Source organism: Nannobrachium achirus, assembly GCF_963921795.1.
Source record: "Nannobrachium achirus genome assembly, chromosome: 5".
Classification (NCBI taxonomy): Eukaryota; Metazoa; Chordata; class Actinopteri; order Myctophiformes; family Myctophidae; genus Nannobrachium; species Nannobrachium achirus.
In genome coordinates this window covers 27,559,460-27,584,460 of record NC_137814.1, presented here as the reverse complement: position 1 = coordinate 27,584,460, position 25,001 = coordinate 27,559,460, and the positions used below count along the sequence as shown (strand labels likewise).

Here is a 25,001-nt window from a genome sequence, read left to right as displayed (position 1 = left end):
TTCAGTTCTCTGCTCTGCTGCTGAGGCAGATAGAGGGTCTTGTTGGAGACAGCAGTACCACCGTCGCATCGCTAGAGGAACGGCTGCGTGGTCTGACTGGCTTTTGTTTGTGGATGTTGGATGAACACAGCATCACCTCCTCCTCCAGAAATGTGGACGGATATAAGGAAATTACTACTTTTTCATTTGTTAGTCCTCAAGCTCCATTCGTCGGACGGTGAGTTCGGTTTGTTTGTGTAGCCGTTCTGTGGCTATAAGAACCAGATCAATGTATGATTAGAAAATTGTGCTAAATTCGCCTATTTCCTCTGTGGCTGGAGAGCAGCCCGACTGATTGGAAGCGCTCCTATACTGGCACACACACTGTATGCTAGGATAGTCTTCTAACGGGAGGGAGACATGAACACACACATTTCTAACCTATTCATAAATTATGAATACATTCTGAATGGACAGTAGTAGTATAGTTGAGTAGAGTAAGATTCCGTGTAAGGTCCATTAAAGAGGGAATGCTATCGTGATTCTTCGTGTCATGCATGTGGCTGCACTGTCTGAGCATCCATGCTTCAACAGGGGACTGGGGTAGTAGCTGCCTATATCTACCTAGACCACCTACACTACACATTAAATCGAATTATGGACATTGTTGTACAGAAGTAGCCTACATAGCCTGCGCTGATTCTAGGAACAAGAAGAAAAACATTTCAGAAACAGAATCATCGTAATTGCCCAGAAAAGTAGTCCATAACGTGTGCAGAAGGAAAACAACGAGCCATGCAGTATACTATGAGGCTCTCAACGCCCCCGCCTTAATTGACTGCTGAATATCAATTAGGCATTCATTTGCAAATGACAGCTGGACGCGCTTGTTGTGGCTGAGCCCTGTTGTTTTCCCCTTTCTTCTGCAGCAACGACAGAGGAGTGCGAGGATGGACAGTTCCAGTGCAATAACAAGAGGTGCATACCGACCATCTGGAGGTGTGACGACGATGACGACTGTTCAGACAACAGCGATGAGGAAAACTGTCGTAAGTGTTCATAATGTTAAAGCATTGGTTCTCAAAGTGGGGGGTGTGTGTGTGGGGGGGCCAGGGGTCATTGAGGGAGTTCCAGGGGGTCCCCAGCTAAATTATAGTTTAGCTAAATGATCCATTTAGGAACTAAATGGACCCTTATGGGTATGTACGGTATGTAACTCAGAGCGTGTACACGACGAGTTAAATTAACATTGATTTTACAATATAGATTGGGGTCTCAGAGATAGAAATGCCATTAAATGGTGGGTCCGTAGCCTAATGTATGTCAAACTGGGGGTCCTTGACATTAAAATGTTTGAGAACCACTGTGTTAAAGGAAACAAACAAATCACTCTTTTCCTCAATAACAAACACTGACCTCAGGTCCATGTATGGATGAGGAATAAACCACACTGGGTTACTTACTCCACACTGTGTAGAAAAGAAAAATACTTTTAATAGACACAGAATCCTTACATTCAGTCATTCACATGTTATTATTTATGTAGGCAGTCATATAAAAATAAATGGAGCAGCATGTAAAAAAAAAAAAAAAAATCTGCAATGTCATCAACAGACATAAATGACCCAAAGCTGCTCCATTTACAGTAAGCTGTATAGATACACTGTGGGTGTAGAATATGTATCAGTGCTTCCATGCTTCATTTCTCTGTAGCTTTAACTGTTATGAACCAGAAAATGAACACATTTTCCCCTTAAAATGCCCTGGGGTACACAAATAACCTCTTTGCTGTGTGCCTTTTTTGCAGTGTTGCGCTTGCATTGTTTCTGTCCTCACTGCACATGTGATATGCAGAGGCGTTATTTTGTTTTGACACATGCACGCAGGGCTTTCAAGGCAAGTTAAGGAGCACAGGTGCAGAATGCAGATCCACCTCACATGCTGCCTGAGAGAGTGAACTAGGGATGTGTGTTGGTTGCTTCAGGGCCACACATGGGCTGGGCTGGTGATTCAATGCCGGGCAGCATCTAGTGTGTTCATTTTGTTGCTTGTTTCTTGTGCTATTTTTGGACTGTATGGGACTGCAGACAGGGTAATCAATGAATGCACTACACCTATGGTATGGACACACACACACACACACACACACACACACACACACACACACACACACACACACACACACACACACACACACACACACACACAGAAACACGGATGCATAGCTATGTTAGGGATGTAACAAACATCAATACAAAAATGGCATAACGTAGCACAGCTCGAGTTTCCTCACCTGCGAAAAGCCACCAGGATTGGAATCGTCTTCTGTTTTTGTTAGTGTGATTATAAAGGTTTAAATCCAAAGTTGAATCAAACCGTGACCGTAAAATTGAAAGTCAAATAAAATTGTGGACTTTGAGAATCAGAGTATGCAGCCTTCTCTTCACTTTTAGACCTATTTACCAAGATCAGCAGCACTGTTTGTTTGCAGATTTTGAGAGTCATGACACAACTAACATAGTGGGGTTCCTCGAGGTGTTGAGAACCACTGGTTTACAGGGTCCAACACACAGCAGTTTGACAGGAATGGGTGTTTGCCTGGTTGTGCACAGTGCACACAGATCTCTAGTTGAGAGCCAGTAGCTGGTATTCCAGAAGAATGCTCTGACTGAAACCAATGAGGTTAAGCCAGTACTGAACAAGCTTTGTTCATTTGCCATGTTGTTGGCATTGTTCTTTTGTCTCAGTTAATTGTGCCACAGGAGGAATTCCCATGCCCCCCCCCCCCCCACACACACACACACACACAGTTGCTGTTGGGCAGAAAAGTTGTTTTTGTATTTTTATTGCATTTACTCAAATCCATTTCTTTTCTCTCTTAAATGGATCTGATGGTTCCAATGTAGTTAGTCCCAGGGCTTGTTAATACTTTTCATTGGTTAAATATTTATAAACCCCACAGACAGACTTAAACAATTGTATTTCGTTACTTTTGCACAGCACCATCATAGTATAAAATAGGGCTTAAATGCTTAAAGCATGACCAGTGGCCAATTCGAGTGTGGAGAAGTGGCCCCATGTTCTATTCGGTTAAAAATAAAAGAAAAATGGAGATACAAGGTTGTCTGCCCAACCTCAGCGTTATACATGCTATGATACATGGCCACGTTGCGAACCGTAGAATTGTGTGTGCCAGTGAGGATGCAGTCTGCCGCTCTGGAGCACCAGCAGGTCCATGTCTTCAGGCCTTTGGGGGAAAACGGGGTCATTTGGAGCATCTTTCTTCCTGAAACATTCATGTTCGACCAGATAGACCGGCACATGTGAAATCCGAAATCTTGTTTGGTTGTTTTTACTGTCATTGTTTTGTGAGACATTTCTCTCTGTCTCACACACACACACACACACACACACACACACACACACACACACACACACACACACACACACACACACACACACACAGTGTCTGAGCTCTGAGGGTGTTTTTCTTTCCATCTGTCAGTCGCTTCTGATTGCATTTATAGGATCCAATTGAAAGCATATTTGTGATGAAAGGCTTTAAAGCAGAGACTGCCATTTGTCGATTACAACAGGCATTCTGTTAGACTAGAGGATCAGCCAGCGCCCACTGTCCATTTCTTCCATGTGTGTGTGTGTGTGTGTTTGTGTGTGTACTGCACCAACCAAGTGGATATAGTTCATTTGTTCCATCTCTAGCAGACACCCTCCTAACAGATTGCTAGACCAATATCACAGGGCTGAAGCCTGAGCTGTGATGGTTACTACTTTTGGTACATGATCCCCATGTTGGGTACATGGAGCCTTTCAGCACTGTACTGTAGGTTGTCATGTTAAAAGTATGGGTTTCTATTCAAATGAATTCTTAGCCTTTTGTTCACTGAGCCTTTATATAGCTGTTAAGCTGATGAAGGGACAATGAGATGCACAAGGTAGTAGGCTGTACAACTAACTGTTCAACATACTGTACATAGTATATATTATATACCAGTAAGACGCCTAAGGGCGAATAGGGCTTAATATTGATGGCATAAAGGGGATTCTATTGTATCAGCTCCATATATGGAGATCTAGGTGATGATCCAGTCGTCTCCATGTATGGATATCCAGGGTTTTATCTTTGATAAGGTGATGTCACAACAATGTGATGTCACAATGTCAACAAACAGGTCAGCATCTATAGACATTGAGGCGTTACTCACGTATGGACAAGATGAGACGGTTTTCATAGTTAACTGCGACCTACGGTCACAATTAGGAGACTTTGGCTGGCAGAGTTTCTTTCCTTCTGTAGTACATTTTCCTAGATTACGGCAGTTAGCACAGTTTGCTATTTCTGTGAGTGTAGTTTACTTGTGTCATCATCACATCAGAGATCACACAGGGGCTGTTCTGTTAAGGGAAATCCCAGTTGGGCGGTGTCCCAGTTGGGCGGAGGTGTAGCGCTAGGTGGCAAGCGTACAACTATGAGACCCCATTGATTTCTCGCCGAAAATTTGATGAGCAATACAATGGTTATATGTCACAGTTATTGTCCACGACATTGCAAGCGGCGCGAAGGCCAGCGGACCTTGGTCCTGCTCTTCGCGCCCGAGCGCCGCAGGCGCGAGTGCCCGCGAAGAGCGGGCCAGGGCCACGCGGCCGGCGGAGCGCCGCGCGAGTTACGAAGCCGTGGTGAATGCAATCGTTATATTTATGCCCAGGCCGTAAGGCCTGGGCAAGCGCACGATAAACGCATGAATGGGATGAAGATCGCTTGCTTTACAGTCTGTTGGAAAGGCTCCCCCACCGCCTTATCGCTGCACCGCCCAACTGGGACTAGCCCTTCTGTTAGTACAGTTAGTGAGTCCTGCCTCTGAAATGGCTAAAGAAATTCACTCAATATCCTGACAAGTAGGGTTCCACAAAAATTCTATTTCAAATATATTCATTTTCTTTATAATGTGATTGTGATTTAAACACTTGATCTCTGAGATAACAGGTTCTTGTAGATGAGAAGAACCATCACAACAGGTTTTAAGGTCCATAATGTAGTCATTGTACGTATGTGCACACCAATATCTACAGTATGTTGTTATGCACCCAACCATCTCCCCTCCCCCTCGCTGTCCTCCTCCTGTCACCCCATCCCCCATTAGTCCACCCCCCCCCCCCCACCCCCCGAGCGCCCCGCTATCCTTCCATGCGATATGTTCTACCATCCCCCCATCATCACATCTAGATTCCCTACTGACCCCGTTCACTTTATTCACACTCATACATGCATAATGACACTTGTAAGCATGCCTGGACACTACATATACTGTATATGGACCAGACACACGCACACACACGCAAGTACGCGCGCACACACGCACGCACGCACGCACGCACGCACGCACGCACGCACGCACGCACGCACGCACGCACGCACGCACGCACGCACACACACACACACACACACACACACACACACACACATTCATGTATCAACTACAAACATACACTGGCTCAAACATAAAGATGCAAACATGCCAAGGCTGCAATGACTCACACTGTTACTCTTCCCAGATGAATTAAATATTCATTCTTGTAGTTATAGTAGATTCCACTTCCACTCTGTATATTTGCAGTTTTCCAGCTGCAAAAGATATTCAACGAGGATATTTTATAAGCAGCCTTCCTCTAATCTCTTATGGATAGAACAGTATGAGAAGCAAAGGAGCTCCTTCTTGTGTTGTCTGTCTGTCGTGAAGGATTCCTTTTTCCTACTTTCTGTCTTCTTGTCCAGATTTGTCCTAAACATTCTGTTTCATGAGTGACGCTAACATTCACATTTGAATCTTTCACATTTGCAAGTGAAAGACTCTACATCGCTTACTAGTGTTCTAAAGTATACTATAAATTAAGTACATAGTATGCACACCCTCCTTCTCACCCCCTGAGCAGTTGATTAATTGTGGCTTCCTCTGCATTGTCATAAACTCAATGGCTGCGACGGAATCAATCGTCATATTCTTTATGCTTCAGGAAATGTCTGAGATAGAGCAGAGACACCCACACCCTGTGGTAACTGGACTTTTATCAAGCATGCCTGTCCTTAAATGGCATGTCCTTAAATGGCAGCCACATGAGATTGAGATATCAGTTGATTCTATGCGTTGTTTAGCAGTGATACGTTTAAGCTGTGATGTTGGGGTTTCTGCAGGCACAGGTGCTATCTGCTGAGCTCTGTTGGAGATTAGCTACATATTTAACTTTTATTTTATAATGGAAGTCATTGGGGGTTGGATCTGTCAGAAACCTTGCCCAAATGTGGAATCATACGTCATAGATGTCAGGTAGACTGGCCACATAAAGTCAGAGACTCACATGGGAGCCACCACAGCATCTTGTTTCAAAGTTTTAAGTTTCACCTTAAAATTATCCCATAGTCACATTTCTTATGTGGAACCTTGCCAATAGACACAACGCCCGGGGACTGCCCCATAGGTCGAACTCCTGTTGGGTCGAACAGCGTCGGCAGGTTAGATAATCACCCGCGTCACGGTTACGGAGGTTAAGTTTAGGGTTAGGGTTAGAGTTAGGCATAGTTTTACTGAGGTTAGGATTAGGGTTTGGGTCCTGACCTTAAGTTTTACTTTTAATGAGATTTTTATGAGAACAGCCGCTGTGTTTGAATTGATATTGTTTTGTGAGACAGCCTTTGGAATCAGATCCAAAGCCTAGTCAGTCTGTTCTGTTCTGTTCTGTTCTGTTCTGTTCTGTTCTGCTCTCTTCTCTTCTCTTCTCTTCTCTTCTCTTCTCTTCTCTTCTCTTCTCTTCTCTTCTCTTCTCCTTCATAGTCCATGCTCAAAGCCTAAGGGTCCAAAATCCAGTTTGTGTTTTCTTCTGTGCTGCTTTCAATATACCCCAGACCCCACAACAGGTGCCTCAGTAGCTCACAATGCCTCGCGTTGCGAGGCGTTGTAAGCAGGCGTTGTAAGCATGTAGATCAGCTATTTTCACAATAGAACTGTGTTATACAAAATGTAATGTCTCAACTCTTAGAGCTCGTCAGGGTGGGGGGGTCCCCACTCCCCAGTTAAAATATGATTTTGGGGGGTTGCGGCCTGAAAAGGTTGAGAACCACTGCCGTATTGTATGTGTGTCTTTGTGTCGGCGTGTGATGGTGTTTATTCTTTGGTCCAAGGCCCTACTGGCCCACTGCCCTGACTCTGTCTCTCAGAGCCAGTCTCTCCTCCCTTATGGGATCATTGAGATGGCCACTGCTCCAATCCAGCTATTATCTCAGATTAGAACGCGACGTTACAGGGATTTTACTGAATGCTCAGAGAAAGTGTGTGTGTGTGTGTGTGTGAGAGAGAGAGAGAGAGCTGTGGGGATTAATGCAGATTTGCCAGACACCATTCAGGGACATGGTTCAATTTGCTGAGGAAGAATGGATAGATGGGGTGAGATGGATCCATCTCCTCTGCTTTTGATATCCCCCTCTGGGTCCGTCTGTCCGTCCCGTCACGTCACGTCACGTCATGTCATGTCATGTCACGTCACGTCACGTCACGTCACACTTTTGGCCCTACTCTTATCTCCGGCACCGTTGCCCCTATCCATGCCAAACTTTGCACACACACTCCTTGGCTGGCAAAGGAGTGCCCCTCCGCCCCTGATTTCTCACATGCCCCTCTTCTAGCGCCACCATGAGGTTGCTTTTTGCAGACAACATTAATGGACGCTGCCTGCTCCTACAGATGTGCCTAAAAATCACGCAGAGCGGACTTACAGGCCAATTTGTTTATACATGTGACCTGACGGTCGCTTATCTCTTGATTAGGGAGTCTTACTGGTATGTTAGCCGGTGGATATATGTTTTATCTCTGCTTCTGGTCAGACTGCATTAAATACGTGCATTTCCTGTTGGGAAATGTAGACTTTTTCATATGATTATATGTGTTTGATAACAATATCACAATTCAGCAAACGTAATGTTTTTTTACATAATTGTTTAAAAAAAATACAGCTCTACAAGCTCACAACATGTTGCGATGCGACGCGCTATTTGTCATACGAAGTATAGGGTTGAAGTGGTTAAGAAATGTCCCCCGGCCCTAACCATTTTCTTCACAAATCAACCCCTGCTCACTGATGCAGGCACACGCCCGAGCGGCCCGACCCACCTAACCTCTAGGTCCTTCTCATTGGATTACCCTGGCACTGCTCTGTTTTTTGGTAAGAGAAGGAAGAATTTGTTTTGCATCATTTACTCCTCGGTAGCCATGAATGTCATTGCCTTCAGACATCCCGTTCACTTTTCATTTTGAGGAGACAAATTAAATAATTTCTCTGGAGACTGCATTAATATTATGCAGTCATGCCCTATGACAAATACTGCATATTAGTATGGTTATTCCTTTGGTTAACCACTTAATAAGCCCTGTACTCTGCTTTGTTGAAAAAGCAGATAAGCTGATAAGGGTTACATTTTCCCCCAAATTTAAATAATTGGTTATTCATTTAATAAATAGTCATGATAAAATGTTGATATACTGCACTAGTTACTCACAAATATGTCTCTATGGGCTTTCAAACAGCATGTTTGGGGGTTTTGTACTCGCATCATTGCAAAACGGAGGCTACTGTGTACAAGCTGTGTACTGATATTACCCCTTCTGTGTCCTATCAATGGATATTCAGAGACTGATATCTCTGATATTCTCTGAGATTCATTTTGGGAAAAAAATGTAATAAAATGTTTCCCCTCATTTCATCAAACTACAAACATCTGATATGAGCATGCAAATGACTCAAATGATGTGATTGAAATTAGTCCTTGACTTGTTGTGATTTACTCCAGACTCCCAGTCTGGGTGCAGCCAAGCGGAAAAACTCTGCCTACTGTTGTTCTTTTTAATGAGTTTTAGAAGTGAATCGTTTTCAAAAGAATGGTGGTGGTGTAGATTCTTTTCATTAAACCAGTGCAGCACTTTTACTAGTGATGTGTTGATTGTGACTCAGTTTTGGCAGCAAAGGGTGCTGAGGTTATCCTCTAAGATTCGTTAATTTGGAACTAAGTAGGGACAAGGCAGGCTGCCAAGGGCACATAGGGATCCAGGTGGTCAAAACCTGCCAGACAGAAAAGGCTGTCAAAAATGCAATTTATGATGTTTGCACATCAAGCATCTATACTGGAGCAATTGGTGGCAAACCTAAACCAGAATGTTTAGCTACATATTCTCACAAACACCTCTCACAAACATAGCCACCACGTCGAACAAACGTGAAAATTTACAACTGTCCACATTTTAAACATGCCACTCTTTGAACCGCATTTATTTCAATTTAACAACATCTCGCCTCACGCAGAGCAGCCAGTCCTGACATAGTATTCTGAACATTCTGGCCAGTGCTGAAACGTCAAAATGATCATCAGGGTATCAAGTTACAGAGGGAGGGAGGGGGAGGGAGGGGGAAGAGGAGCTGAGCAGAGTAGAGTATCGAATTACAACAGAGGGGGTGTGTGTGTGTGTGTGTGTGTGTGTGCGCGTGCGTGCGTGCGTGCGTGCGTGCGTGTGTGTGCGCAAGCGTTTTTTTTCCCCAAAAAAAATCTTTTTTTCTCAATTTTTTTTTTCAAAAAACCTTTTTTTTTCAAAAAACCTTTTTTTTTCAAAAAACTTTTTTTTTTTTTCAAAAAACTTTTTTTTTTTCAAAAAACTTTTTTTCTCAAAAAACTTTTTTTTTCTCAAAAAAAGAATTACCCATATTTGGCCATTACACACACCACACTGCCGCAACATGGCGGTGAAGGCCGCGCAGCGGCCTGAACTCTAGACTTTTGCGGCCCGAAGGGCCGCAAACTTCTAGTAGACCATACTGCGGCTCCTTCATACTTGTCACTCAAGTTATTCTGTGATTAAACAGGTATTCTTCGGAATCTTCGCTGGGGATGTTAAAATTGGCTTCACTTGTCTATGTTCTTCTTTCATTTTGTTTCACAGAATGATTCATGTGCTTGCCGGCACATTTTTCATTCTAGCTGTACAAAACAAATCACTGTGCCATTATTTTGCCACTTCCAGTGTAATAGACGACAGACAAACGGAACAGATTTACTTTTACCGGTGTTGACCGTGAATCATTTATTGGCACTGTCAAAACAGTTGAAGTGCCCTACTTAACCACATGAACTGTGGCGTAATAGGGGCACATTTAGGCGAACATTCAGCAAAAATAGAAGATCTACAAGCTCACAATGCGACACATCACATTGTGTATTGTTTCGGAGAACTCTGTTTATTGCTGCTCTCAACATTTCTCCCATAAACCCAGCCATCATGGGTGCTTGCTCACATGGGGCAATGTGGCGAATACAATCCAGTTATATATAAATAAATGCTGGCTAAAATGTTACCTTTATATAAAAAGAATTGCAATGTCAAGAGAAAGAAAAGCCAATCTGCCAACCTTTTCTAGCTGTGAACATGCCATTAAAATTGTTAAATGGACAGAGCAGCAGAAATAATGTGGGTGAATAACCTTCCAGCCGCGAATAGTAACAACAGAAAAGCACTCTATATTGAAAGATGCACACAAAGTCACACTGGCAGCCCAAACCCGATTGATTGGATCAAGGCTGAACAGCCAAAAATACATATGAAAGCTGATTTAGGCAAATCAAGATTTGTCCCACATTCCTGTGTCTCAGTCTTCTGGAGATTAAAACACGGAAGCCTTATTTATTAATAAAAATATATATATTATTACAATAAAATAAAAGTATAGAAACCTAAAACACGCCTTTCTTTCTCCTCAATTAGTTAGCCTATTTTTGGGGGCGTTTACATCAACCCACGACATCGACAACATGCATCCCATTCTGTGGAACGAAACAGAAGAATAATACAATAAAGTGTAGCCAATGCTAACATCCTTGGGGTTGTCAACAAGGATTTGAAAGAAAGCCTGTTGATTCAAAGAAACTGGCGTTTGTGAGTTTTAGTTGAATCAACAGAAGGGCTCAAACATGTATGCTATATCTAATGTTTGTAGCAGTTTAAAATCTTAACTGGCACATGGGTTGTCTCACTCTTTTAGCGAGTTGTGTCTGATCTCTGTATACTCAAGGGAAGCATATTGCGATCAAAGCTCAGCGGCTGAGCCGTGCCTAGATGTGTTTTAAATGGCTAAACCCTGCCCACGAAAGTTTTATGCACACCAGGAGTGTATTGGTTGCGGAACGCTGTACCACGGTGCATGGCCGCAATGTTTTTCACATGCACGCGCAGGAACACTACGGAACGGTGCAAGCGTGTGTACGAGTGACGACACCATGTAGTTTTTTGTATTTGTCACATTCAAGACAAAATAATTGATAATAGTCAATTTACCCCCATTGATTCCGGTGGTATTTTGGGGGTGAACTACTCCTTTAAGTACCCTATTCAAATGGCTACTTTAACAAGTTTCCAGCGGTGACTGCATGTGCATGTAATTAAGACTGTTAAAACATTGTTTTAGTTTTTCCACCATTAGATCTGCAGTGTGTTGACATCCTTTCTTTCTATTATAGCCTACACCTTTTCAGCTCCTATAATTCAAGGCATGCCTTGAGAAGATTTAACATGTTTCCTACAACTATAAACTGTACATTTAAGTACATTTTATATTAATCACAGATAAATTAATTACCTGTAAGACAATATTTTCTAATGCTCGTCATGAGTTGACTCTCATACACTGTTATCAGCTGTTCTGCTCACATGTGCACATGTAGGCACAGGCTTGTGTGTGTGTATTGTAGAGGCACACACACACACACACACACACACACACACACACACACACACACACACACACACACACACACACACACACACACACACACACACACACACACATGCATGGTTGCATACACATACACACTAAAGCAGTGGTTCTCAACCTTTCAGGCCACGACACCCAAAATAATCATATTTGACCTGGGGACCCCCCACCCTGACTAGCACTTGGAGTTGGAAGAGTTGAGGCATTACATTTTGTTTAACATGGTTCTATTGTGAAAATAGCCGATAGATCGGCTATTTTCACAATTTCTGCTTGTAACATTTGACAAACAGGTTGAGAACCACTGCACTAAAGGACAGATGCACACAGAAACATGCATGCAAAACACACGCAAACAGAATCACAGAAACAGACATATACATGCTCATAGAAACAAACACACACACACACAAGGACAGAGTGAAGGCAATAAAGGCATGTTTTATCGATTGCATTACTCTCTGCGCAGTCTGCGGTCATCCTACAGAAGGCCTCGGACATGTCCGGGTCATCACTGCTGCTGACACTGATCACAAGAGATGGAGCCTGGCAACAAGAAAATAGAAAAAAGAGTGGATGAGAGAGAGAGAGAGTTAGAGAGAGAGAGAGAGAGAGAGAGAGAGAGAGAGCGCGATCAAGATCTTCTGGAGTGGAGTGTGTGTGGTAGAGGTCGGGAGTGGGTAAAAAGCCTGCTGCAATGTCATCGATTTTAGAGCGTTTGTTTTTCACAGTGTTTTTGATGTGATCACATGTGTCGAAGAGACTGAAACTCGCTGGCTGTTTAAAAGAGCTTGGACTTCATGACCTGTCTAACACGTAGAACTAGGATCTATCTATCTACCGGTATGTCCATCTATACGTCTATCTGTCTATAAAGCAAGCGGTACATGCCATGGACAGATGCCATGGAGATGATCAAATTCATGTGGAGGGAGAAAGAAAAATGATTGATTCATACTTCCTCGTATAACGATGTCACCTGCATAAAATACCAATAGACATTAGACGATCTACAAGCTCATAATGAGTTGCAGTTGGTTCAGTTCTAATAGAAGCCTAGTACAGAAGTGTGTCCAATGCAGACAGTTTGGAGCATATTTAGGGGAGGATCTCTCTTACCGCAGTACATCTGCTTGTCACCGCTGGGAAAACCATACGCATGCACACGCACGTGTGTGTGCTCACACACACACACACACACACACACACACACACACACACACACACACACACACACACACGCACACACACACACGCACACACGCACACACACACACACGCTTGCTGCTCCACTTCTGGTGTTTGAAGGGCCTGTACTGTCCTTTATTGTCAATCAAAGCTGCTGCTGCAAATTGTGCTTTCAGGGTACTTTTCATTGGTGCTTGTATAGGCTGCTAGCATTTATTGTACTTTTTGATTGTATTTTTTTGTGTTGCTATTACTGTGAAGTGTGAAGCATTTCAGAAGCCACTCGGAGAGGCACAGTATGAATAAAGATAACCTTTATTTATATAGCAATTTTGCATCCTGAAATTTAGAAAAAGTAGGCCGTCAGAAGAATGGGTTGAAATTTGACTCAGTGGGATAGAATAGAAATAACAAAAACAGTTACATAACCTGCATTAGCATACCAAACAATCTCTCCCTACAGACCTACAGTCCAGTCCACCCTTATAATAGCCCATCAAATGGCTTATAAAGTCCATAGTTAAGTGCATGAGCAAACATAAACTGTTTTGCCTTTGGCAGTGCATTGAGAATGCACACATTCATACACATACTCAAAATGCATAGAAAGTGGGTTGTACTTGGTGATATAGGAATTTATTATCAGAGAAGTGCCTGTGGCTGTCTAGGCCCAAGCCAAGACGGGGCTTCCCAAACCTTTTCCATCTAACGACCCTCAAATAGCCATTTCTATTTGTATTGGGCCCTTATTGCAAAATGGTTTAAAAAATAGATAAATGAAAATAGTTGCTCTACAGCACAATTTCAGATTGCAATGTGATGCGTTGTGATGATATTGTTATTGACAATGTTGACAATGACATACATATTTGAAAGTCATTCTCCTCCTGTGCCGAGCTGTAAGGCACTTTCTGCATCCCAAAGATCCTTGGCAAGGCAACTACTGAAAGTGTCATAGTAATGCTTCTATGATAAAACAATGCAAGTGAATCCCTGGTTTGACGAATCGTGAAAATAGCAGATTCACAAGGTCAATAGATAAGAGGAAAATGCTAATAAATTTGCTTGAAATAGGGTTTTGCGCCAGCAGTACGAATACTTTCATGGCATTAGAACAAAACTTCAAGGTAAAGTATAGATATGCATTTGTGCCTGTCAGGCAGCTTCCTCACAGCAGAACAACTAAGCTGCATATTGGCAGCCAAGAGAGAGTCGCTGCAATGTACGAATAGCTGACTAAAATGATACAAGATTATAGGAAAATTGTTTGAAAATCACTGCTGTAGTATTCCCAATGTCCATTAAGCTCCTAGTCAGTGCTAGTGCCAACAGGATCTGAATCTGAATCACTTCAGTTCTGCGTTCCAGGGCTCAGATGTAAAACAAGCATAGCAAACGAACAATGCTTTTAACCGAATCACCTTGTAAACCTTGATTGGAAGAAAACATGCTTCAAAACCCACCGCAGGGCTGCGTGGTCAAAGTGTGTACTTGTTATGGACTAACTTCAGAAGATGCATAAGTAGTGACAGTTTAAGCACATCTGTTTGTCAGGTGCTGAGTCCAAAGTACTACAGTCTTTCTTGAAGCTAGCAAGTTAGAGACCCCTAGCTCCTTACACATAGGATAACCTTTTTAACATAAGTTTCGTGTTTGTGTTGTTGTTCTTGGGGTATTTTCTACTGTACATTTGCACCTACAGTATATGTACCGGTAGAATGTGTCTTCTGCATTTACTCATCCTATCTAGGGCTGTCAAGATGATGCCATTTTACTTGATGATTAGTCATCTTACTATAAATGCGAGAAATCTCTGTGAGTATGTATGTGCCCCGCGTATCTCGAGAACCGTTCGTCCCACCGGCTTCAGATTTGGTACGTGCGTTTCGGGCGGCCGAGCTTCTAGTTCAAATAATTCTGATTCATTATTTAATTGTGTTATTGAAATTGAATATTGGTATATATGGAATTCATTTCTGTTTGCCTTTTAGACTTTGTAAACTAAAAAATGCACAGAGTACATATGACAAATAATTTAAATAGCGTATACAAAGTAATTACAGACAATAACTGGTACCAATAATCAAAAATAAATACTATAAAATAGACCATATTAAGGGGCGCCCGCTGGCCTACTGGTCTGGGCGCATACCACATGGGCTTTGTGTAGCCTGACGTCGTTGCCGGTTTGATTCCCGGTCTGGACAACCTTAGACGCTTTTCACTCCCCGTCTCTCTCCCCATTTCCTGTCAGTCTACTGTCAAAAACAAATCTTAAAAAAAAAATAAAAAAAAATAGACCATATTAAATTGTTGAGTATTTCTTTTTTAATCTAAAAAGCTCATCTAAAAGCTCAAAACACGTTGCATCGTGACACGTGAGCTTGAAGATCTGCTATTTCAAATATCTTTTTAAAATGCATGAACATTTCAACATTGTTCAACATAAACACGATTATGACGATTATGCAAACATTATTGTGATTATCTCAAATAACTGCGATCAGGCGATTATGTAATAATGGTGACCATTAACTGTTTGGAGCAGTGGACAGCACCCAGGGGAGCAGTTAGGGGTTAAGTGTCTTGCTCAGGGACTCGTCCACACATAGAATAATGGGCGGACCGGGGAATGAGAAAGTGACCTTCCCATTCCCAGATGACCTCTATACCCACTCACCTACAACATCATGTCTCATCTAATTTAATATACTGGTTCTCAAACGTTTTCATGTCACAGCTTCACAACCTGCAGATCGCCTATTTTCAAATAGCCGATCTGCTGTATAAACGGTAATGTCGTTACCTGTAAAATGATTTTGATGCTACTGTATATTTAGTTTACTAGTTTTGCTGGGGACCCACTGGAAAAAGAAATACCCTTCCAGTACACCAACACTGATCTACTGTATACAAGTAGACATCACATGGCAACCCCCTATTCTGCCTGATCTACCAATTCACAAACCATGCTGTGAAATTGCTGCAAGGCTGCAAAGGGTTTACATAATAACGCAGAGTTCCCGTGACGTGAACGTGATCGACATTCAACACTATGACTATAACTAATAATAATATCATTTATAAGTTATAAATGATATTATTATTACCGTAGTTATAATACTTCATAAACCTTGTTATAAGTTGTTATGCATAATGAGCAAGTGTTATAATGCCTTATAATTATAATGCATCATAAATGTGGTTATAACGCATCATAGACCCAACCTCAGGAGCACTTTTATAACGATCATTATCTTCTCAAAATGACTGTAATTACTGGAACAAAAATATAATTACTCTTAATGATTAATAACAATACTACGACTTTCAACAGCGATATTTCAGTCAGACAACTCTTGGATTGAGTAAATATATTTATTGAGCATAATATAAAGAGCATAAATATTTAATCATAGGCTATTTGGCGTCACGGCTCTGTCCCATTTCATTCATTTCATTCATTTCAATCTTTTCCTGGCTGAAATGTTGGTACAGATATATTGATGATGTGTTTTTCATTTTCTCTGGGTCAGTTCAACAGTTGGAGGAGTTCAAAGTATATATCAACTCCAGAATGGAGTCCATAGCATTTACTCTAGAATACAGCAGAGAGTCGGTAGCTTTCCTGGATGTGATGGTACACAGAGACGAACATGAGTTGAGCACTTCAGTCTACAGAAAGCAGACTGACAGAAATAATTACTTACACTTTTCAAGTTATCACCCTTCGGGGTTAAAGCGAAGTCTACCTTATAGCCAGTTACTGAGAACTAAAAGGATCTGTAGCTCAGACCAAGCCTTTGAAAGGCAAGCAAGTGATCTATGTGAACGGTTTAAAACCAAAGGGTACAGTGACGAACTTCTAAACATGAATGTAGATAAGGCTAGAGTTAAAGATAGAGCCAACTTGCTGGCCCCGAAGCCAGCCAAAAGAGGTGGGTCTAAGATGGTTTTATCCACAACCTTTTCCCCTTTATGTGTCCACATTAAGAATGCTGTGAAGAAACACTGGCATGTCCTTTCTAGTGACCCGACTGTCGGGCATGTGTTCAAGGAGCCCCCCATTTTTGCACACAAACGTGCTAAAAATGTTAGGGACACCCTTGTTAGAGCAGACGTTTATGTCCCCCCTAAACATTTTATGTCAGATTTAACTACGGGAAATTTCCCATGCCACAATTGTGTGCACTGTAACGCAATGATCAAAAGTGATCACATATTACACCCACATTCTGGAAAGAAATATGACATCAAAAGCATCATTACCTGTAAAACTAAATGTGTAGTATACATGCTGAAATGCCCGTGTGGCTTGTGTTATGTGGGAAAAACAAAGAGAGAACTTAAAATCCGAATCTCTGAACATAAAAGTAATATTAGAAACAAAGATGAGAAATCGCCGGTGGCGAGACATTTTAATGCAGTGGGGCATAGAATTTGCGAACTAAGGTTCCAGGGTATTGAGCTTGTAAAACCCCTTAAAAGAGGAGGTGATCGAGAAAAACTACTCTTACAAAGAGAAGCCTGGTGGATTCATAACCTGCAAACGGAACACCCAAAAGGGTTAAATGAAGAGTTATTACTGGGATGTTTCCTATAAGCTTATTTACTATTTACTATTACTATCTTGTCTATTTACTATATTTACGATTTTGTCTATTTACTATTTAATATTTACTATTTACTAGTACTATTGTTGTTCTGCGGTTTACACTACAAGAAAACAGAGCTTCTCTTTGTATTGGAGTTATTTGTTGCTTCTACAGCACTACGGTGTTGATACGAGTTGTTGTGAAACACACTTTTGCTGTACTACTTTAGAAAAGTCTGAGTCTGTCTTTTATATTGGGGTCTGGGACCTGCACAGACTATGATTCTCTTTAACAGTAACTTTTCTAAACTGTTGAAAAATGTATTTGATACTGGTTTTATTATTGTTTTTTATTTTTATTCTGTTCTTGGAATGTGAAAAATGTAAAAATGTAAAAAAAGAAGTGATCTAAACGGATGTTGTATGTCGCTCGGACCGTTTTGTGTGATGCACCCAGGTCCCCTTTATAAGTGACACTGACACTAGTTAACCTCAGATACACGCTGAGGAAGACCCACCCGGGTCGAAACGTTCGATTGTTGCTGCTGCTGGGGCATCTTGTAATAAAAAAAGAAAGATTTCATTCTAAAGTGAGTGCTGGCATCTCTTTTCTAAGTCCATTTCATTCATTCCCTGTAAGAAAAATTATAATAAATTATTTGCCAACTAGATTTTACAGGGAATGGAATGAAATAGACGTCCATAAGGGAATCATAGAAACAGAGCCCACAGGTAGATGCTGGGTTGGTGGTGGGAGCAAAAAACTTTAGCGCAGAATACAAAGCAGCAGCAGAGCAGCCAGATGGTAGAGCAACAGCAAGAAGAATGAGTTGTGAGCAGGGGGGATTAAATATGTGACTGATCAGCTGATTTTGGAATTGGCGCTCATTTGAGTTGTCTGCCTGAACTAGCTCTGCAGGCTTCGCGTCACATGAATTCTTGCTTGTGACAGGCTGACTATTAGGAGCCTGCTAGGATTGAGCGGTGCAGGTGGATCAAACTGAAAGGCTATAAAGAGACTTGTGGCTGCAGTAGATCCAGACTGATACATCCGTTTGGCTAATTTATGAGCAATCTCTCAATATCACAGTTACAGAAAGAGCTAGGACAAAAATAACAAGAAGGCACAGTCAAATCAAATATGCATACATATCTATTGATGCGAAAACGGTAAGAGAAGACATACAATTATAAACAATTAAAAGGCCATGGTGCGCTCATAATCCATCAATAGCTTGTGCTTTCATGCCTTGTGTCTGACAGCCTGAACCAGTTAAACTTCTGAGGACATGATTGAGGCTTAATCAGATTTAGACAAAACTTTCCACTTTTTCAATTTCACAAAGCCAGTAATCAAACAAAATGTGTAAATGAGAGTGGGGAGGAGAGTGAGAAAGTTAAAAGAGCTTTTAGTGTATGCCAGCGAGTGTGCATGTGTGTTTACGTGTGTGGTGTGTTTACAGTAAAGAATGTGTTTCACACGAAAATAGCAGCTTTTTATTGTTGTGATCTACAAGTTCACAACAAGCTTGAAGATCTGCAATTTTTTTTCGGTGCAAGTAGGTATCAGGCATAACTGTCTACAGATGAACAAGCCTGAATTGAAAAAGGGAAACAGCAGAGCTGGTTCTGAAAAACCTTAAGTGACTTAATTACGTTGCCTTGTTGCTAGGGGCCGATTTTCTGGATTGGAACATCAAATTTGCACTGGGGCAGTATTACAGTTCTGGTAAATCAGTGCTGTGGTGAATTTCTCAATTCCTTGTACCAGTAATGGGGCTTGCCTCCATCTTCTTCAGGGCAGCAAAGATACGTTTGCCCTGAAAAACTCGATTTGCACAACGCTATTGTTTCTGGCAAAAGAGTTACTGAAACTGGAAGAAGCTCTTAGTGAATGAAAGAGAGAGAGAACTGTGTCTCACTCTCCAAACGGAACTAAAGGCTAAACTCCAATTTCCCGTTACGACCTTCTGCTAGTCGACGGATGCTGTAATACCATGTGGCACACATTACCGAATACAACAGTGAAGGTACTGTCAACCCATGTAATGCGTTCTGATGTCTCGGCTCGTCTTGACTTAAAGTGGCGAGGTGCGTTTATAGCATTTGCTCTAAAATCTCAGCCTACACGAACGTAAACTCGGCACGGCAGGCATAATTGAACACTAGTCGAAAGGAACAAGCACATACGACAATTTGCATTCCTCTAGCTACTTAACAATCTGTCCCCGTTTGTCTGTGTTCCTTAGCAATTGGTATGCACTGCAATGTGTACACATGCATACATACTGTACTCGTGCACACATACACACGCACACACACACACACACACACACACACACACACACACACACACACACACACACACACACACACACACACACACACACACATACACACGCGCGCACACACACGCACACACACACACACACACACACACACACACACACACACACACACACACACACACACACACACACACACACACACACACACACACACACACATGCTGAGGTTTCTTATATGTATATGCATGCATACAAGGCAAATTTCATTGAGACTGCTAATGTAGTATCATAAAGTATACTGTAACTCTTCCACTCTCTTCATCCACAAACGTAGATGCAACCATTAAAAATGCAGAGCAGTGTTCATAGCAGATCTAGTACTGTACAACGCGTTAGATCAGTTTAGTTAATAGCAGAATAATAGCAATACATTGACATGTAACTTAGTCAAAATCACAGTATTTGAGCTCAACATTGACATGTAACTTAGTCAAAACTACAGTACAATATTGACATGAAATGTAGTCAAAATCACAGTATTTGAGCTTAACAATATGACATGTAACTTAATCAGACAATCACACAAATTTGAGCTTAGCCAGACTGATCGTGCAAAGGTGGAGGGCACTGGAGGCTGGGGTGGAGGAGGCAGAAGGCAACAAATGATTCCCAAGCTTCGGAAACCAAGCATAGGTAGAGAAAGCAAGCCGTATTTAAAGGAGCCTTCCCTACTGATTGAGAGCTTTGATTGGAGTATGGCAGTCATGTGACACAATGACCAGCAGATATGATAATGAGGTATGAGAACAGAGCTGACGGACATCTGACTACAGCTGGGCAGCGACTTGGCTCCCATGTCCTGCATAAACTAACGCTGACGCTTCATTTATTTTTGCCACTTTCGCACAACACATGACACAGCGAAGTATAAAATAGGGCATTCATTTATGTATAACATATAGTGAGATAGGAAGATACAAGGTTTCTGCCCGACAGCAACAATATATCCTGGCAACAAATAGGTCCTGTGATGCTATCTGAAGTAATGTATAGCTCCAGTGTGTCAACCTCTCTGTCAGTCTGCTGACAGATAAGTCCATAGGAATACTTCAACCTATCCAACGTATTTTTATTTACTGCGACCACAAGCAGAGCCCGACCGATGGCATTATTGGGCTGATGCCAATCCTGAATCCCGATTTTTCTAAACCACCGATTACTGTACAATAATTGACCGATAATTTGTGCAAAGAATTTTCTAATCAATTTGAAAAACTTGGATTTGATTTGAAGTTTCTATTTAAGATTTTATAATGTATGCCATAACAGACCCTAACAATGAGTGACAATGTTTTTGGTCCTGTAAAAGCTTTTGACAAATAGATAATAAGTAATTATAGAAAGATAGAGAGTCTGCAGTCTTGAGATTTGGCTCATTAGCCTCCAATAATGCGATCACTCAGTGTAGAATCTCTCCGCTCTGTCAGAAGTCAGAACAGAAGCCACCAACTATCATGTTGGATCCAATGGTATAGGAATAGGAATTATTTTCATCCAACTAGAAGCCCTTTGGGCGGCCGAGCGTGCGAGTGTGTGTGTGTGTGTGTGTGTGTGTGTGTGTGTGTGTGTGCGTGTGTGTGTGTGTGTGTGTGTGTGTGTGTGTGTTTTGTGTGCAGGGGCGTCACAAGGGGGGGAAGTGGGACTGAGTTACCAGGGCCTAAGGTGGAGGAGCCTTGGTTATTTTATACTTTACCTTGTGTGCGTGTGTGTATGGGTCGCCTGGTTTTTCATCTTAAAAAAATGGGTCCCCTGAAAAAAGTTTTGGGAACCACTGTTGTAGATGATCCATTCTGAGTGTAGATGAACACCCAGCCTCGATTTCCGAGTCATGCTTATTCATGTAGGGAAGAGCACCATTTTTGGAAACATTTTTAGTGTTGGTATTCACAGTATGCATGACTTTGCTGAGGATTTTAATTGTTTGTTTTATTGGTCAACGCTAAAAGGATAATTCCAGGATAAAACACATTCCCCCTTTATTTGTCTTTTATCATGGGTTGTGCCTACCTGGTTTGGTCGTTTTCTGTTAGTCGCCCCTCTTCATAGATCTCAGGAGTCGTCCCGACCCCATCCTCACAGCGAAAATGCAGTTAAATATACACAGACAAAAGCGATAACAAATGGTAATAGGCTTTATTTTTATTCTCATTCATATTACTAGATTCTAGCGACCAACAGACTAACTAGATTATATTCTTCTGCTTTCTTATTTTTTTTATATACCACAATGCCTTGTTGTGTATATACTGGCTGTAATAACTCCAGGAGAAAGTTTTCTTTGCGCTAAATAAGTGAAGCTAAAACTTAAAAGCATAGGAACCGGAAATCTCGCGAGACGGGCGAGACTTCATGTCTTCTTCTCTGAAAGTAAACACTGCCCGTTTCTCTTCTGGGTCAATATGTGGTGACTAAAAACGCTTCGCCTGGTCTCAGGGAACTATAAGGAGACAACTCATGAAGAAAAAAAGTTACTTTGGAACGGGAATAATTATCGCTTTTGTCTGTGTATATTTAACTGCATTTTCGCTGTGAGGATGGGGTCGGGACGACTCCTGAGATCTATGAAGAGGGGCGACTATAACAGAAAATGACCAAACCAGGTAAGGCACATCCATGATAAAAGGCAAATAAAGGGGGAGTGTGTTTTATCCTGGAATCATGTGTTACTGCCAATGTGCTAATATCCCCTGAGTTATGTATTCTCTGCACCCTCAACATTGAACTGGTATATTAATATTGAGACTATTCTCACCCTTTCCTTTATCTTCTGGTAAGCATCCTGATCTTCACTGTAGAGCAACGCTGCTGGAGAACAACCAAAAACTAATCTATAATATCCTGTCATGCATAATGTATTTAGAGACTATTTTTGGACAAACAACATTGACCTGTTTTATTTTTCTGCAATATCAGACTTTAAAATAAGCCTTAGTCTTTTTTTTCTTTCCTGCCTCAGCAAATGTTGGCTGTGTTATGTGGAGAACTGACATAAACCCTTAGTAACCCTGGTGTCCCTATTTAAGTTATTATAGGGCGGACGTTTTCATAAATAGCCTAGGCCTATATGCTTAATTTATACACATAATATGCTGGTGTTGTACAGAGAAAATAGTTGATCTACAAGCTCACAATGCGCAGCGAGCTTGTAGATCAGGTATTTTCATCCGAAGACGGACGGGTTCAGGCTTAAGAGGTTAATGATTAACTGGCGAATTAATCTCTTGCTGACTGACACTGCTAAGACATCTGGACTCTGTAGCGCTCGTTGCAAGGTGTTTGCCAGTCCAGGGAGAATGCACTTTCATGTGAAACATGTAGGTTCTATTTACCAGGTTTGTAGCCAGGCCTGTGTTGACTTGTGTGTGTCAGCCAGCAGGAATTGCAGCATCTGGATGCTGCTTCAAACTGGGTCGATTTTGGTCCCAGTTCCACTGATGTGTGGAGGACAGACTCTGGAGAGGAGATGACAGTAGCAGTAGCAGCAACGCTGGCAGCTGTTTGGCTGATGGAGACACAATGTGTGTGTGTGTGTGTGTGTGTGTGTGTGTGTGTGTGTGTGTGTGTGTGTGTGTGTGTGTGTGTGTGTCTGTGTCTGTGTGTGTGTGTGTGTGTGTGTGTGTGTGTGTGTTTGTTTTGTGTACAGGGGCGTCACAAGGTGGGGGGGGGGGTTGGGAGTGCGACTGAGTTACTAGGACCCAAGGTGGAGGGGCCTTAGTTATTTTACTTTACCTATTGAGAAATAGCAGATATACAAGCTTGTGCCGCACCTGCTATTTTTGAAAATTCTTGAAAATGTGTGCAAATCATTTGTAACTCAAACTTTGCTTCTGGGGGGTCCCTGGAACAAAATATTTTGAGATATGTGTCCGTGGCCAAATACCGTACATATCATTCTGGGGGTCCTTCACATGAAAAAGTTTGAGCACCACTGACATAGAAACATTGGTTTTTCAAAAAACCTTAGAAGGATTTGAAATATTCAAAGACTTGCACACATTTTCACGATTTTTCAAAAATAGCAGATCTACAAGCTCGCTTTGAGCTTGTATATCTGCAATTTTCCAATAGTTAAAGCACTAAATGTGAGTGAATCCTTGTACCCACCCAGGGCCCAGAATTTGGTGCGACACCCCTGTGTGTATTGTGTGTGAGTTTGTGCCTCTCTGAAAGACCGGGAGGGGAGCTCCAATAGTGTGTGGAGCAGGTGACAGACATCAGCGACCAGCTTGTCTCCTTTCATTTGGAAGGCACCTCAGCTGGAAGGTTCCACAATCCACACTGCAGATACACACTGTATTGCACTTATTTTGACAATGTGCATTCATCACTGCGCCTGTGCCAGTCCGTCAGTAAAGGCTTGTTATTCTAACCACACATGCTGGTGGAAACATCCCCGCACAGTTACCATTATAATTTGAATTGAAGAAAGCAATCCTGACAGAGACCTTCACATAACCTTTTGCTTATTATTCTGCAGTTCATATATGAAGTTGCAGAATCAAACATCTCATGAACTATATCTTCCCTATTCTGAGCATGTCAGAAACAAGTAAACATTCTGTGAACAATGACAGTAGCCGTAGCCGGGCTACAAGCTTGTATATCGGCTAGTTTAGCTGTTTAACAAATTATATAGGGTTTAAGTGGTTTAAACAGGCTTAGCTGCATTGTAATTGTTTTCTGTTTTTGCCTACTCTGTCATAGTGAAAGCAGGGTATGGGGGGGGGAAGCAGATTGTTGCAAGCTCGCACAGTCAAACCACACTCTGCCAATGCACCGTCTTCAATTCCAACTGCAGTGGCTCCCATGCAATGCATATTGTCGTTGTCGGGTGGAAACCTTGTATGTCCAAAACCGTTTGTTTTGTATTTATCATTTTTGAAATGATTTTAACTAGTGAAAACAGCTGATCTTCAAGCACACAACGCCTCGCTTTTGTGCCATGGCCTTGTATGATGAAGCCCTTCACCTTGACTGTTTGCACGTTCACTACCACGGCTCTCACAGAAGAATAATCTAGGTTAGACGCTCCCTCCCTCAGAAATGCTAATTAAATAGGGGGGGGGGGGGGG

The 25,001-nt window shown here is 41.9% G+C and overlaps 2 protein-coding genes across 2 annotated transcripts in view; both read left to right on the top strand.

Moving 5' to 3' along the window:
• LOC308284765 (histone H3.2) overlaps nt 1-25,001 on the top strand; it is a gene marked incomplete at its 3' end in the record, with an annotated part of 219,755 nt that overhangs the window by 6,000 nt on the left and 188,754 nt on the right. The gene's annotated exons all lie outside the window — the stretch shown is intronic.
• LOC308284957 (low-density lipoprotein receptor-related protein 8-like) overlaps nt 121-25,001 on the top strand; it is a gene marked incomplete at both ends in the record, with an annotated part of 109,187 nt that continues 84,306 nt past the window's right edge. The window contains 2 exons of the mRNA XM_080725679.1: nt 121-217; nt 909-1,028. Of these exons, the coding sequence (XP_080581805.1) occupies nt 121-217; nt 909-1,028 (217 nt within the window). The remainder of the gene's footprint in view (nt 218-908; nt 1,029-25,001) is intronic.